Source organism: Halyomorpha halys, unplaced genomic scaffold, assembly GCF_000696795.3.
Source record: "Halyomorpha halys isolate HHAL.00 unplaced genomic scaffold, Hhal_1.1 Scaffold572.1, whole genome shotgun sequence".
Lineage (NCBI taxonomy): Eukaryota > Metazoa > Arthropoda > Insecta > Hemiptera > Pentatomidae > Halyomorpha > Halyomorpha halys.
In genome coordinates this window covers 110,796-126,226 of record NW_027107638.1, presented here as the reverse complement: position 1 = coordinate 126,226, position 15,431 = coordinate 110,796, and the positions used below count along the sequence as shown (strand labels likewise).

Genomic DNA, 15,431 nt, shown 5'->3' with positions numbered 1-15,431 from the left:
CTTTAACATTAAAAATGTATTAAAACATTGATATATATTTCCTTGAACCAAGTATTAATCCCTGTGTTAGTGTGTTAATTTATGCGATCGATTATATTATCATATTATATATGAACATATGTGCGTCTTATGGATCTGGAGATATATCTTTTTCCAAAATATAGTCAAACTTACTTTGTTTGTTTGTCGTTCCCCATTACTTGCTATGAATTTATATGTGACATAATATTTGTTTATAATGTTTGGCTATTTAACGTCTATAATTAAGCTTTTGAACCATAAAAAAAATATCTTCCTCTTATCTCCTTAAGATCATTATCATATCCTTATATAGTTTATATTTTTTGTTACATGTAAAATTATGAGAGGATTAATTATTTTTATTAATCTTTTTTTTTAAATATTGGTATTTAAAGGTTTTTGTATAGGGCTAGAAAGAAATTGATTTACTTTTTCCCATGGAATTTCTTTTTGGCATGGTATATAGGAAGTATCTATTTTTTTTTATATATAGCTTATAAAATGGTCCAGATTTCGATATCCACCAACAACTAAACTTTACAAAGCAAGCAATGATAAACAGCTGAAGCAATTACTCCAAAAAGGAACTGTAATACAAATTGAAAAAACAAGCTATAGAAAAAAAAAATAAATTATTCATGAAGGAATATAATATTGACAAAAACAATACTTATTTGCCTAAAAGCAACTGAAGTTATCTTTATCCCCAATAACTTCTATGTAGCTAGAACTAGGGATGGGATATCGATATCGATATTATCGAAGTATCGATATTTTAAGATCAGTTATATTTTTTTAAATATTTATTTATTGCTATTTACAACTGTATATTATAATACATTTAGTAAATCTGATCTAAGTTAAATTGGAGTTTTACATCCGTGTAGAGAAACTACCCTCTGGTAGCTCTCTAATGACATTTTACATTAGCTGGCCTCGTGGCCATCTTCTTTTCAGGTGCCTCGGAGGATTGTCAGGAATGGAAGAGGATGCAAGATTAGAAACTAAGGGATTTGAGTGGTTAGAGAGTTTATAATGGAAGGAGTGATATCTGGTTCGGGCTAGATCGGTTACAAAGGGAACATTAAGGTCTTTATGTATGATTTTATTTGTGACAAAGTAAGGAGCATTGAGGATTTTACGAAGGAATTTGGATTGTAAGGATTGAATACGAAAGGTATTCGAGGGTTTAGTGGAGCCCCAAAGCTCAAATCCATATGTCCAAATTGGCCTTATTTCAGACATGTAGATCAGTCTTTTGTAATGTGTTGGAAGTTTAGACCGTTTGTCTAGTAAGTGCAGTAATAGTCGAAATCGACTTGCAGTTTCCTGTCTTTTCAGTCTGGTGTGAGGCTGGAGTCCTTGAGTTAATCGCCTCGGCTTTGGGCCTACTGAGAAATGAGAGGTCTTGCTGAGTATTCATCACAGTTGGCTGAATCTTCTGTTAACTTCTTGTCTGCTAAGTCTAGTATGTGCAATAAAAATTGAAATTTGTTCCTTAATGTTATAAAACTGACAAATTTTACTACAAAATAAATATATAGGGATATAAATTTTTATCAATACCCGGAATAATTATACGGATAAATTAAAATTGATCATTACAAAAAAAAAATTACGAAGTAATTATCTTGTGGAGGATATAATAACATTTTCTTGGGTCCAAGGAAATATATCAAGCGTGGATTGGAGAAATATGCACCACTATCTGAAAGGAGTAGAAAGTGACGTAATAACCAACAAATAATTGACTGATTAGTTTGAAATATGTACGAAAGTACTATTTTCTCCTTCAGTTATTTCTCAAATTCATTCATATATATTATTCTATTGTCACTGACTGCTAACAAACTGACGATTGTAAACCGTTAGTCCCACCTTGTGGTAGCAGCGGTAACTAATGAAATGAAAAAATAATTTTATTCTGGGATATATGTCTTCTAAGAATAAATACATGGTTAATACATTAAGATTTTTGTCTGACAAGCATTTATAAGTTTTCAGTAAAAATGAAATTTCATTGGGATATTGGCTTAACTACTGTTTATAATGTTAATTAATATATGCACATTTATTTTATTACAATGATGCGGAGGTTTGGTTATACAATAAGTGGAGGAACAGGTGTTGTTTAAAGGAAAGAATGGGTGAGGACTGGCGAATAGAGATGGGAAGAGAATTCCAGAAGGAGGTTGCACGTATAATGAAGGAATTGCTAAAGAAGGCGGTTCTATAGGAGGAATATATAAATCAATCGGTTGGGATCTGGTGTTTAATGAGTGAATGGATGAACGAAGAGTGAGGAGATCAAGGATATAGGTAGGTCTTTTGATTTTAAGAACTTGGAATAGGAAAACACCAGGGATATATTGCCTTCGGGAGGTTTGATAGAGCCACTTCAACTCGGCCTAGCTTGAGACTTGAGAGCGCCTTGCGAACCCAAAGATAAATTTTACAAAGCTATTCGTGAGTCTCTTCAGTCTCAACTCTAGTCCTGCAGATAGCCCTCCATAGACCAAGGAACCGTAGTCGAAGTGGAGGAAGGCGAGAGAGGATACAAGGAGCTGACGGGTGTTCTGAGGAATGGAATTCTGGAATTTTAGGTTTTTTATTGTAGGATAAATTGAATCGGTTGGTTGTTAAGGAAGAATAGAGGCCAGTAAGGATGGTAATGAAGGAGACGCTTGGAACCAATAAGAATGGCCTCGGTTTTTTCAGCATTAAGGGCCAAATCATTATTAAACGCCCATATGTTAATGATATTAATATCTTCTTGTAACTAAGTGTAATATCTTCGATGTATTGTTGAGCTGCCGGTAAATCGATACTATCGAAGAAGCCACTGAAGCATTCTAGGCATACGTAATCTAATTTAAATAAATTAGAGCTGCATATATATGTTCATTTTTGAGCTGGGCTTTTCACATGAACATATGCTTGCTGATCATATTAACATAAACAAGTTAACTCCTTTAAAATTTATGATTGAATGTCCATGCAAAGTTTTCTCAGAATTTATCGAAAGTACTTTATGGAAGTTTCTGCTACTTCGATCTAATACATTGGTAAAAATTTGATGTCTATTAGAAGTGCCGGTTCGAATCTGGCCTGGGACGTTGACTTTTTTCATTTTGTGGCGGTCCCACAAAATGAAGAACTTTGACCCCCAACCATGGTTAGGCAGTATAGGACTCCAATGGGAGTCTTGGCCGAAAAAAAAATAAAATAAAAAGGATAACTTTAATGATTTTTTCACAATTTATTTATACCAGATAACTCAGTAACACACAAAAATATAAAGAAATAATTTTGATAAAATACGTCAAACACATGAAAATAGGACAAATTTAACAAATTTATAATTTTCTCCTCACATTGAATCTACAGCCAACAATGAAAACCTCAATATTATTTTCTACAATATAATTTATACAAAAAGTAGTTAATATAATGGAAAAGTTAATAAAGGTATTATTTTTATTTGCTTATCAGCACTATAAAACAGAACATTGTGGTTAATTTAACTTTTGTTCACGATACTATACACTAAATTTAAAGTTCTTTAAACATAAAAATCTACCATGTATTAATACATTTAATATACAAAATATTTTTGTTTTTATACAAAAATACATATGATTACATAATATATAATTTAATGGTATGATTAAACTTTAGTACCAAAGCATTTTCAACAACGTGCATGACATAATACTTAATCTTAATCAGGTACATTTTCAATTTTAGATGTTAATTTCCTCATCGGTTTCTCACTTCTCAAAAAATAATAATAATGCACAAAATCAAGTGTAGAATCATTCAGGTAACATTAATAAAAATAATATAGAATTTGTCACATTACGTAATACTCAGTGCACATCATTGTCAATAATGAAACAAGGTTTCTCCTGGTTTACCAATGTATTAGATCGAAGTAGCAGAAACTTCCATAAAGTACTTTCGATAAATTCTGAGAAAACTTTGCATGGACATTCAATCATAAATTTTAAAGGAGTTAACTTGTTTATGTTAATATGATCAGCAAGCATATGTTCATGTGAAAAGCCCAGCTCAAAAATGAACATATATATGCAGCTCTAATTTATTTAAATTAGATTACGTATGCCTAGAATGCTTCAGTGGCTTCTTCGATAGTATCGATTTACCGGCAGCTCAACAATACATCGAAGATATTACACTTAGTTACAAGAAGATATTAATATCATTAACATATGGGCGTTTAATAATGATTTGGCCCTTAATGCTGAAAAAACCGAGGCCATTCTTATTGGTTCCAAGCGTCTCCTTCATTACCATCCTTACTGGCCTCTATTCTTCCTTAACAACCAACCGATTCAATTTATCCTACAATAAAAAACCTAAAATTCCAGAATTCCATTCCTCAGAACACCCGTCAGCTCCTTGTATCCTCTCTCGCCTTCCTCCACTTCGACTACGGTTCCTTGGTCTATGGAGGGCTATCTGCAGGACTAGAGTTGAGACTGAAGAGACTCACGAATAGCTTTGTAAAATTTATCTTTGGGTTCGCAAGGCGCTCTCAAGTCTCAAGCTAGGCCGAGTTGAAGTGGCTCTATCAAACCTCCCGAAGGCAATATATCCCTGGTGTTTTCCTATTCCAAGTTCTTAAAATCAAAAGACCTACCTATATCCTTGATCTCCTCACTCTTCGTTCATCCATTCACTCATTAAACACTAGATCCCAACCGATTGATTTATATATTCCTCCTATAGAACCGCCTTCTTTAGCAATTCCTTCATTATACGTGCAACCTCCTTCTGGAATTCTCTTCCCATCTCTATTCGCCAGTCCTCACCCATTCTTTCCTTTAAACAACACCTGTTCCTCCACTTATTGTATAACCAAACCTCCGCATCATTGTAATAAAATAAATGTGCATATATTAATTAACATTATAAACAGTAGTTAAGCCAATATCCCAATGAAATTTCATTTTTACTGAAAACTTATAAATGCTTGTCAGACAAAAATCTTAATGTATTAACCATGTATTTATTCTTAGAAGACATATATCCCAGAATAAAATTATTTTTTCATTTCATTAGTTACCGCTGCTACCACAAGGTGGGACTAACGGTTTACAATCGTCAGTTTGTTAGCAGTCAGTGACAATAGAATAATATATATGAATGAATTTGAGAAATAACTGAAGGAGAAAATAGTACTTTCGTACATATTTCAAACTAATCAGTCAATTATTTGTTGGTTATTACGTCACTTTCTACTCCTTTCAGATAGTGGTGCATATTTCTCCAATCCACGCTTGATATATTTCCTTGGACCCAAGAAAATGTTATTATATCCTCCACAAGATAATTACTTCGTAATTTTTTTTTTGTAATGATCAATTTTAATTTATCCGTATAATTATTCCGGGTATTGATAAAAATTTATATCCCTATATATTTATTTTGTAGTAAAATTTGTCAGTTTTATAACATTAAGGAACAAATTTCAATTTTTATTGCACATACTAGACTTAGCAGACAAGAAGTTAACAGAAGATTCAGCCAACTGTGATGAATACTCAGCAAGACCTCTCATTTCTCAGTAGGCCCAAAGCCGAGTTTGTAAACATGTACATATAAGAATGGACGTTATTATTGTATCATGTTATTGTTATATCCTAGTTCAACATTTTACTTTAAGTATGTTAATTTTTTTTTTACCTATTTATTTAAATTTTTATATGAATATGCACATATTTACTTACTTTGAGCACTTGATAATTTATTGCCTATGAGTGTTTGAGATTGTAACATTAATTTACAAATATAATTGTTTTGGCACCATTTTTTTTTTTTTTACGTTGAAATATTTTTCTTCAAGCAATTATACCATAAATTCTTAAATATCATAAAGGGGAAGCCTGGAAATGCTAAATGGGACGAAATAACTGTATCCAAGCTTAAGGTTTTCTAAACACGAACTTAAAAACTTTCTTAATTCGTTGAAAAAATAAATTTTCATTTCTCAAAGTTGAATTAATTCTTATTATCACAGAATATTATCGAAATGTTTATCTCTATTAGATATACAAGGCTTTTAAAATCATTTTACTTAACTAATGATCAAAATTTAATTTATAGATTTTATCTTATGAGTGCATTCGCTAATATAAGTAAGTGACATTAAATTTAGGAAAGCATATGATACTATAAAAAAAATATTAACGCAATCCAGGATGTTTTAATTTTTAAATAGAATACATCAACAAAGAGGGATTATGTCAGGTAAGGTATCATGTGGATAAAAACCCTAAAAGGTTATCAAGAGCTGTAATTGTGGAATCTGCAACAAAATTCTTGGGAACAAATATCTACAGAACACATCAATGGTTTGCTTTTAGTAAAATCAAGAATGAATTAAATATTTGATAGTTAATGTCTAATGATTAATGTATCACGAAAGGATAAATTGTTAAAGCTTTGATTTACTTGCTAGGTAAATTGAAATATGAGAATAATTCAGAGTAAAAATTATTCAGAATAAAAGAATTTTTTAAAAGATTTTTCTATTAAAAAACTTCCTATTTCCAGCTAGTACTTCGTAAAGAATAAGTGTAAAAAGATATAATGTGAAATAATTATCAATAGTTCAGGGTTTTATTTTATGTCCGCTAAAGAAAAATGAAAGAGGAAATTAACTCAACACTCATTGTTCTGAATATTGTGTACCATATGCACATCGCCTTGTCTAAACTTATATAGTGTTAAAAACTTTGAAACTAAACATGAATTAAGAAAATAGGAATGAGTCATTACATCTTTTTTTATTTTATAATATGTTTATTAAAACGTTTAAATGAATAATATCAAAGAAGATTAGGTTTTATTAATGATACAAATTAAAAATTAAGAAATTTTTAATGTAAATCTTTGCATAAAAATAAAGAGTACTTGAAGGCAATTGGCTGTTGACAATGTAGACGTCACTTAGTCCCGCCTTTTGATTTAAGGTAATTTATTATATCCTCCTTACTTGCATAGGCTAAGGGAGTCATCCCAACCATATCGCTATCATTGACAGGGGCTCCTTGATCAATTAGGATCTTAACAATATCCAAATGGTTAAATGCTGATGCATACATCAGTGGTGTTCTGCCTAAATTGCTCTTAGCAGCAAGATCTGCTCCAAGGTCCAACAGCGCTTTCACTACATCGATACGACCCCCTAGCACTGCATAATGTAGCGGTGTGAATCCATCGTTAGCCTTATCATTGATAAGTCCTCCTCGGTCAGCTAAGAGCTTAACAACATCGGAATGTCCCCTCAATGATGACATCATCAGTGGTGTCACGCCTGCATGGTTCCTAGCCCTTAGGTCTGCCCCACATCGCAGCAACTCTTTCACTTCGTCAATGAGCCCATATTGTGCCGCCATGTGCAGGGAGGTGTCTCCTTCACTGCGATTTCTATCCAATAACGTAGGGTCAGGATTAGTGGTTGTGGAAATAATATCACAAGAACTTTCCTTAGTCACAGCCGTCGTCTGCGCCAAATCGTCACTGCTTTCCTGAAAAAGTAATTTTGAGTTAATTGTTTATAATACTTCATTTGAGGTCATTAGTGAAAATATCAAATGGCTAATAGTTTATAAGCAATGAAATACTTATGTGTATATAAAGGGGAAAAAGAGGTTAATTTATTGTTTTCATAAAATAATTCCTTATTATTCCTTGAAGCGAACTTTCTTTTAGCATAAATAAGAGAGATTGTGAGTATCATTTCTGATTAGTTGGCAGGGCTTTGCTTCATTTTCGTTATTGACACCTATACCAGATTCTCCAAGGTCAGAATCAAATGTTGTGTGTGGTTTTTAGTGATAAATGATTGTATACGGAACTACAAGGGCGCAAAGGACACATGTTCTATCCTGAAATTACTAAGCTCCAACTAGCGAACTGCTTCATACCTAACACTGATAGTGTTGTTCAGTCAATCGCTGAAAGAACTCTCTCTTTGTGAGAAATCTAGAATCGATTATCCTTACTGACTCAATGGCCCATGATGGTGTACCTAGCTGTCTTAGGTTTTTTGTTAGCCGTCTAAGGCAGAGAGGATCCATGTCCATTTCAACTTATGATACGGAAGTCTTCATTCCCTGTAATGAAAGGAATGTCCAAATTCAGTATCCGGGAGAGCTCACTTCCTTCTAAACATATTCGGACGATATAATCTTAACAGTAGTCTTACAATCGATATAATCTTACAAGATCCCAAAAGAACGAAAAAATAAGTTATTTCATCCCAAGATTTTATTAACTTAATTAAAACTATATAATCTAAAATTTATGAATCATTTTTGATTTATTTCAAGAAAAAAAGTTTGTTTTATACAGCAAAAGTCATAATGTATTTAATATTGCAATAGATGTTTATTTTATACCAGTAAAATCCTAAATTTTTTCTTCATTTTTCATTACGAGCTCTTTATCCTTAAAACTATAAAAACAATTAAGCCTTTGAGGCTCTTTACTTTCAAAAGTCCTCGAGACAGAGTTTATCAAATAGCAACCTTTTCATCCAAATAACGAAAAATCCATATTTTGTAAATTTTTGGGCGGTGAAGTTGATCGTGATCCCTCCCTGCGTAATCCAAACGATCAACAGCTGTCGCTAAACAGCCCGTACGCTTGTGACAGATGCAACAGAAATTGCTCAATAGGCAAGCAAACAGCCTTTTCAAAGGCTATAACAAATCTGGTATTAATATTAAATCTATTTTTTGGAATGCCGGAGGATCAACCCAGAACAAATATACAGAATTGAAATTATTCATTGCTAAAAATGGAATTAACATCTTCGCCGTTGCGGAGGTTGGAAAATCGACTGAAGACACACAATACTACGTGCGTCCAGGATACAAAGTAAGATCGCTTAAACGGTCACGGCAAATCGCATCAGGTATTTTGATAGGCATGAAAACTCCATATGCATGAAATTAATGTAGGTGATTAACATGAAGCTATCCAAGTACAGATTACAGTCGACAACTAAAGGTTATATTTTTATTTTATCAAGAATCTTCCAAAAAATAAGTGTGATCTCAGCTGTCATGGAAATATAGGGGACAGTCACACACTAGTTATTGGAGATTTCAATGCTCATTCGCCTATATGGGGATATAAAAGCACCGATACAACAGCTAGTATAGTACAAAATTTCATAGATAGCGAAACAGTGGTGTATATCAATATTCCTGATGATGAGCCGACTTTCTTTGCCTGCAACGGACAGCAAACGCATTCGGATCTTGTTCTTTGTCATCCGAGACCGGAAGATAAATTAAGTATTAAATTACACCAGGCTCCGGGATCTTCTAATCATAGCATCCTCTTACTTGAGATTAAAGCAAATAAATTGTATAAAAAGCAAAGAGAACCATGCTTTCCAAGATGGAATTTCAAAAAAGCCAAATGGGAGAATTACAAACGACAGTCTGATGTGGAGTGTGATGAATTCACTGAGACCACATATAAAAGCAACTAAAGGACCAAATAATTAAATGAGCTATGAAATTTATAGCGAGAGGTAAAATTAGAAATTATTCCCCTTTCTGGACGGATGAGAGGACGGATTGAAGAACTGAAGTGGAAAGAGATACAGTTCGAAGAACAGCAAAAACAAGTGGTTCTTAAAAGGATCGTATAATCTTAAGACAAAACAACGGTATCCTTAAAAGATGCATTAGAACTTCGAAAAGGGAAGCATTCAGAAAATTCCTTGCAAACATGGATTTTAGAATAGATGTAACTAAAGGTTATAAGTTCTTATCAAGGATTAACACGGATAGTACCAATGCCAACGAACCTATGATAGATGGTTTAAAAGCATTATCTAGGCATAATATTGCCAATAAATTTTGCAAGATTTTTGCTCAAACTAGCAATTTCAAGCCCAAGCATAAAAAACCTCACATATTCTGGAACAAGGAAGCTAAGAGTGAAATTAATAAACCATCCTCTATGAGCGAGTTGACACTAACCGTAGAGAACACAAAAAGTGGAAAGACGCCATATACCTAGATTTTCTCAAGCAAATAGGATCAAATGCCAAAAGCGTAATTTTTAAAGTTCATTAATTTAGCCTAGGAAACTGGATACACCCGAGATCTTTGGAGGAAATCTCGGGTCATACTAATTATTAAAAAAGGTAGACCACACAATTATTTTGACAGCTATCATCCAGTGGCAATGACGAGTGCCTTCTGTAAAGTTGTGGAAAAAATGGCTTTAAGGAGACTCCTATCTGCATTATACAAACGCAAGAAAAGCTTATCACTACGTCAAGCAGGATTCATGAAGCATCCAGATACTATAGAGAATATAGCTTGCCTTTCCCAGGCAATTAAGATAGGATTTCATAAATATGAATCAGGAATGTGAATATTAGAAACAGGCTAGGGGTGACCGAAGGAGTTCCGGAGAAGATTGGAAGGAGCAGACTGAAATGGTATGGGCACTGTCAGCAGATGCCAGAACGTAGGTGGCCGAACAGACTTCTGCAACGGGAACAACCAGGAAGACCCCTAACCCGGTGGAAGGACTGAGTGGAAGAGGACATGGCCGGTTGGGGACTTGAGGAGGAAGATTGGTGGGATAGAGGCAACCAAATGAGGGAAAAAACCTGCAAAAGTAAGAAAGTAAGTATATTTAGTTCCTAAAATATTTAGTTATTTGGCAGTAATTTTTTTTTTTTTTTTTACAATCTCCACGACCTGTCTTTTTTACTTTGATATTTTTATCCAATCCAGGCATCGATTCTCTGGAATACACAAATATCACGCCCGCTAACGAAACTAGATGATAGGTAAAATAATAGTTGTTGATCAGTATTAATTGGTTCTGCAGAAATCGGAATCGTTATTTAAATATAATTAAAAAATATATTACATTTAGAAATATATAAATATAATAATTTCTTTTGATGACATTCATGAATGTATAGTGCAAAATAAAAGTATTTGTTAATAAACAGTTGGTTAAAATAGTTCATGAGGTGACCTTTCATTGTATATGAGTGATGTGGTCTTATGAAGATCTCCACTCACCAAAATCAGTCACCAAAAACTCACTGTTTGAACGACGGCGGCCATCTTGGAAGAGATTCGGAGATCTTTCTATTCTATATTTGACATGCGCATATCGACCAGCTTTTATTCTTTCATCTTCTGTAAGTGGCTTTCTTGTTACTGTGTCAAATATCGAGTGTTTTGTTTTATATTCATTGCATAATATTAGAGAGTTTTTTTTTTTTCATTGTTTTTGTTTATTATATAAGATTAAGGTTAAAATTTTATATCTAGACATTATAATTTTCTATCTCTTTGATTTATCATTATTTCTTTGGTTAGAGAAAGAATCCTATTTTATTTTATTTAATCTAATTAAATTTGTGTGTCAACTGTAAAAAATATTTTATTTTCTGTATTATTTTCGTTCTTTGGAGGGTTTGTATTTTACGGTTCCCCGTCTATTATTAAAATTGGACCATCGATTAGATTTTTTTTACTCTTGGGGAGTATATTTTCTTTTACGAAAAGCCCCTCGCCCCAAGAGAGTGGATACCTGATCCTTACTTAGCTAGCATTAAACCCAAGACTCATTGTTGTAAGTAGCTCAGGTTGTAATAAATGATTAGAAAAAGCAGTTTTAACAGATAAACTTACCGCTGAAACTACTACGAAAGTAGCCAGTAGCAAGATATTGAATTGAAAAATGTTGGTACTCATTTGGCTGGTGTGAGGAATAAAATAGTCTGAAAAAAAAAAAAAATGTATTAACAAAAACAAATACTGTTACCTGATATTTTTTATATAATTTAGGTAAAAGTAAATATTAAAAGCATTCATAATTACAAGAAATTATAATTTAATAACTAATTTATCAGTTACAGATTTTTCATTATTACAGTGTTGGTAGTAAACTTTTGAGAGGAGCGTCCAGATATTAATTTGGAATTTTTAATAATTATAATAATATGTGTAGTATTAGAGTAATGAATTGTTAAAATGTTTTTAAAAATTTAAATTGTTAGATTAGTAGTATATCTGACAAAATAAAGTTGTATTCATTTATTTATATAAATAAAAACTGCCAATTATTACCGAGAGCGGAATAGTTTTTTTTTCTTCAGTCTATCAGCAATCGTCAAAGAGTCAGTACGGTGACCAAATAATAAAGAATTTTGGATAAAATATTATTTTTCTTTATGTTCTGGCTCTAATTTTGATAATAAAATTTAACAAAATTAGGTCACCATCATGGATAAATAATAGTTTGAGTTATCACTTCGGAAAAAGGCTAGTGAAAAAATATTAAAAATGAGATGATTTTTCTTTGTGTTTACACAAACATTTGAAACCATTGGTGATCATAAGAAATATTTCGATTTCATTCATTATTCTTATTTTGGATCCTTATTTCGCAATATTGCTGTTAAAAAAAATCGTCCACCCCCATCCAAATGTAGATATCTATTGGACATTGAATAAAGAATGAATTGTGATGTTAAACTTTCCGACCTACACTGACTAAGAATATATGTCTAAGCCAACTCACAGATCTAATTGCAAATTATATCACTGTAGCACATAATTTTAAAATGTTTGAAAACGTTTAATCTAGATTTGTATTCATGTTTGAAGTGATGCCAAATGATTTATACAATATAAATAAAATTTTAAAAAAGTCTAAGAGAATTGATCAATAAGAAAATGCTAAAGGCAGCCAAATCTTAATTTCTGTTTTACTTGAAACTCTACGGGTTTAAACATCAATAGATACTACACAAGACATAAACTGTACAGACAACTGCTCACCTTCAGAACACTCCCTGGACTGGTCCGTTGTGGAATATTGCTCCAATCTAACCTCACTGCAATTTGTCTCTTAACTGATTGACCCCTTCCGGCAGGAAAAACTGCGACGTAGAAGTCCTTATTACACATAATATTCAACATTATTGAACACCCGTTTGTGTCCGTTAAAGTTTATTTTTCTTATATCGTTGAAGTTGTTAGTCCTCTTAACATCAGAAAATAAATTAAATACCAATTATAAATTTAAATAAAAATTCAGGCTTCATTCCAAAGATAATCTAGAAGGATTCCAGAAATTTGATAGGCATCCTTCAAAACGAAGTTTCAGACACAATTTTACTGAATGATTAATATTGTTAATTTTTTAATTAGTATTCTCAGAGTTGCGAAGTGTCACAGTTTACGCTACGATATCTCAAATACTGCTATATGATGAATGTGTTTGGGTGAAATTATTTTTAAAACACATTTCTTGTCTTACCACTTTGATTTTTATTCGTGAGAAATTGGCTTATTTCTTTAATTCACAAATTCTGGGTGTCACCGATTCTGAATAGGATATTCTTAGAGATAAATAAAACATCATAAAATAAAAAAATAATAATAAAAAGTCAGGAAGGCAATGTAAACAGGCTGTTTGCAAACATTCAGTTTATGTTTGAATAACTTTACTAAATTGCCAATCCATTACAAAAGACTGATCTACATGACTATTATAAGGCCTATCTGGACATACGGAGTTGAGCTTTGGGGCTCCAAACTAAACCATCAAATTCCTCCCGAATCCAATCCTTCATAAAATCCTTAATGTTCCTTACTTTGTCACAAATCAAGTCATCCATCAGGACCTCAATACTCCATATGTTGCAGATTTGGCCAGATCTAGATACCGTTCCTTCCATAACAAACTTCTCAACCACCCAGTCCATATTTTCCATTTACCCGGATGACTGGCAGACCACCGTACTCTCTCCTCACATTGTTGTTCACTAATGTGCGATCATCTCTCTGCTGATGCGCTCAGATCTCCTCCCTGGATCTTCTCTCTTTCTCAGTAGGTTTTCATAAGTTTCTCCTTCTCCGCTGGAACTAAGATAAATTCCAACAAATCCCATCAAATCACCTTTATCCTTCGTCGTAAACCTGCTGACTGCCCTACAGTTTCATTTAACGATGTTACCCTTATCCCTGTAGAACAGATCCGCTACCTTGGACTACATTTGGACAAATGATTAACCTGAAATCCTCACACAAGACTGAAAAGACAGGAAACTGCACGTCGATTTCGACTATTACAGCACCTGCAAGACAAATGGTCTAAACTTCCAACACATTACAAAAGACTGATCTACATGACTGTAATAAGGCCAATCTGGACATATGGAGTTGAGCTTTGGGACTCCACTAAACCTTCGAATTCCTCTCGTATTCAATCCTTATAATCCAAAATCCTTCGTAAAATCCTCAATGCTCCTCACTTTGTCACAAATAAAATCATACATAAAAACCTTAATGTTCTCTATGTAACCGATCTAGCCCGAACCAGATATCACTCCTTCCATTATAAACTCCCTAACCACTCAAACCCTCTAGTTTCTAACCTTGCATCCTCTCCCATTCCTGACAATTCTCCGAGGTGCCTGAAATGTCCACGAGACCAGCTAATGTAAAATGTTATTAGAGTGCTACCAATGGCTAGTTTCTCTACACGCCTGTAACACTCCATTTTTACTAAGATCAAATTTACTGAATGTATTATATAATATACAGTTGTAAATTTCAATAAAGATATTTAAAAAAATGTACGCACTTCTATGAAATTAAGAAATAATTACTCTCAGGCCTTGTAATTATCATCTTCCAAATTGACACAATGAATAATTGTATAAAAGAAGGTTAAAAAATAAACATCGCAGTACCTTAAAAAATGAGGTTACATCTAAATATTGATGGAAAAAACAAACAATTAACTATAATTCTCTCGAAGAAATTTCTAAATGATAATTTTCTATCTACCAAATCCGTAAAATACTTAGGAATCACGCTAGATAGCAAACTATTTTTCAACTTCCATATTAATTTAGAATTAAAAAATATTGTAAATAATATGTCCATATTTTAATAACAAATAGAAATTGTACCCCAGAAGTGATACATAGCAGTGCTAATAGTACAAGAGCCGGATAGAAAAAAAGGCGGTTATTTTCAACCCAATTTCCGATTACTTTAAAAAAAAACTATGTATATTTACTAGTCAAAATTGAATCTGTCAAGTAAAGGTATGGGGAAAAAATGGCGGCTGTTTTAAAACATTAAAAATAATTATTTTTTCATTCGGAGCTCTATATCTTTAAAACTACCAACAACATAAGAAAACCTAATAAGACATTATTTAAAGTAGAGTAAATTTTCTGAAATATTAGCCCCAATAGAGCTTTCCGCCAACAATTTCCGAGAACAAGCAATTTTTTTTTTTTATTATTTATTTATTGGAATTATAACTGTACAAAATAATACAATATGTAAATATGTAGTATGTTTCATATA

At 32.6% G+C, this 15,431-nt stretch overlaps 1 protein-coding gene across 1 annotated transcript; it reads right to left on the bottom strand.

Moving 5' to 3' along the window:
• Positions 1–6,908: 6,908 nt before the first annotated feature.
• On the bottom strand, positions 6,909–12,928 carry LOC106684358 (ankyrin repeat, PH and SEC7 domain containing protein secG). The gene is made up of 3 exons (XM_014426396.1): positions 12,885–12,928; positions 11,733–11,821; positions 6,909–7,577 (listed from the first exon to the last, which is right to left on the bottom strand). The coding sequence occupies exons 2-3, from the start codon at positions 11,793–11,795 to the stop codon at positions 6,993–6,995; spliced, it is 648 nt and encodes a 215-aa protein (XP_014281882.1). The 5' UTR covers positions 11,796–11,821; positions 12,885–12,928; the 3' UTR covers positions 6,909–6,992.
• Between the last annotated feature and the right edge of the window lie 2,503 nt (positions 12,929–15,431).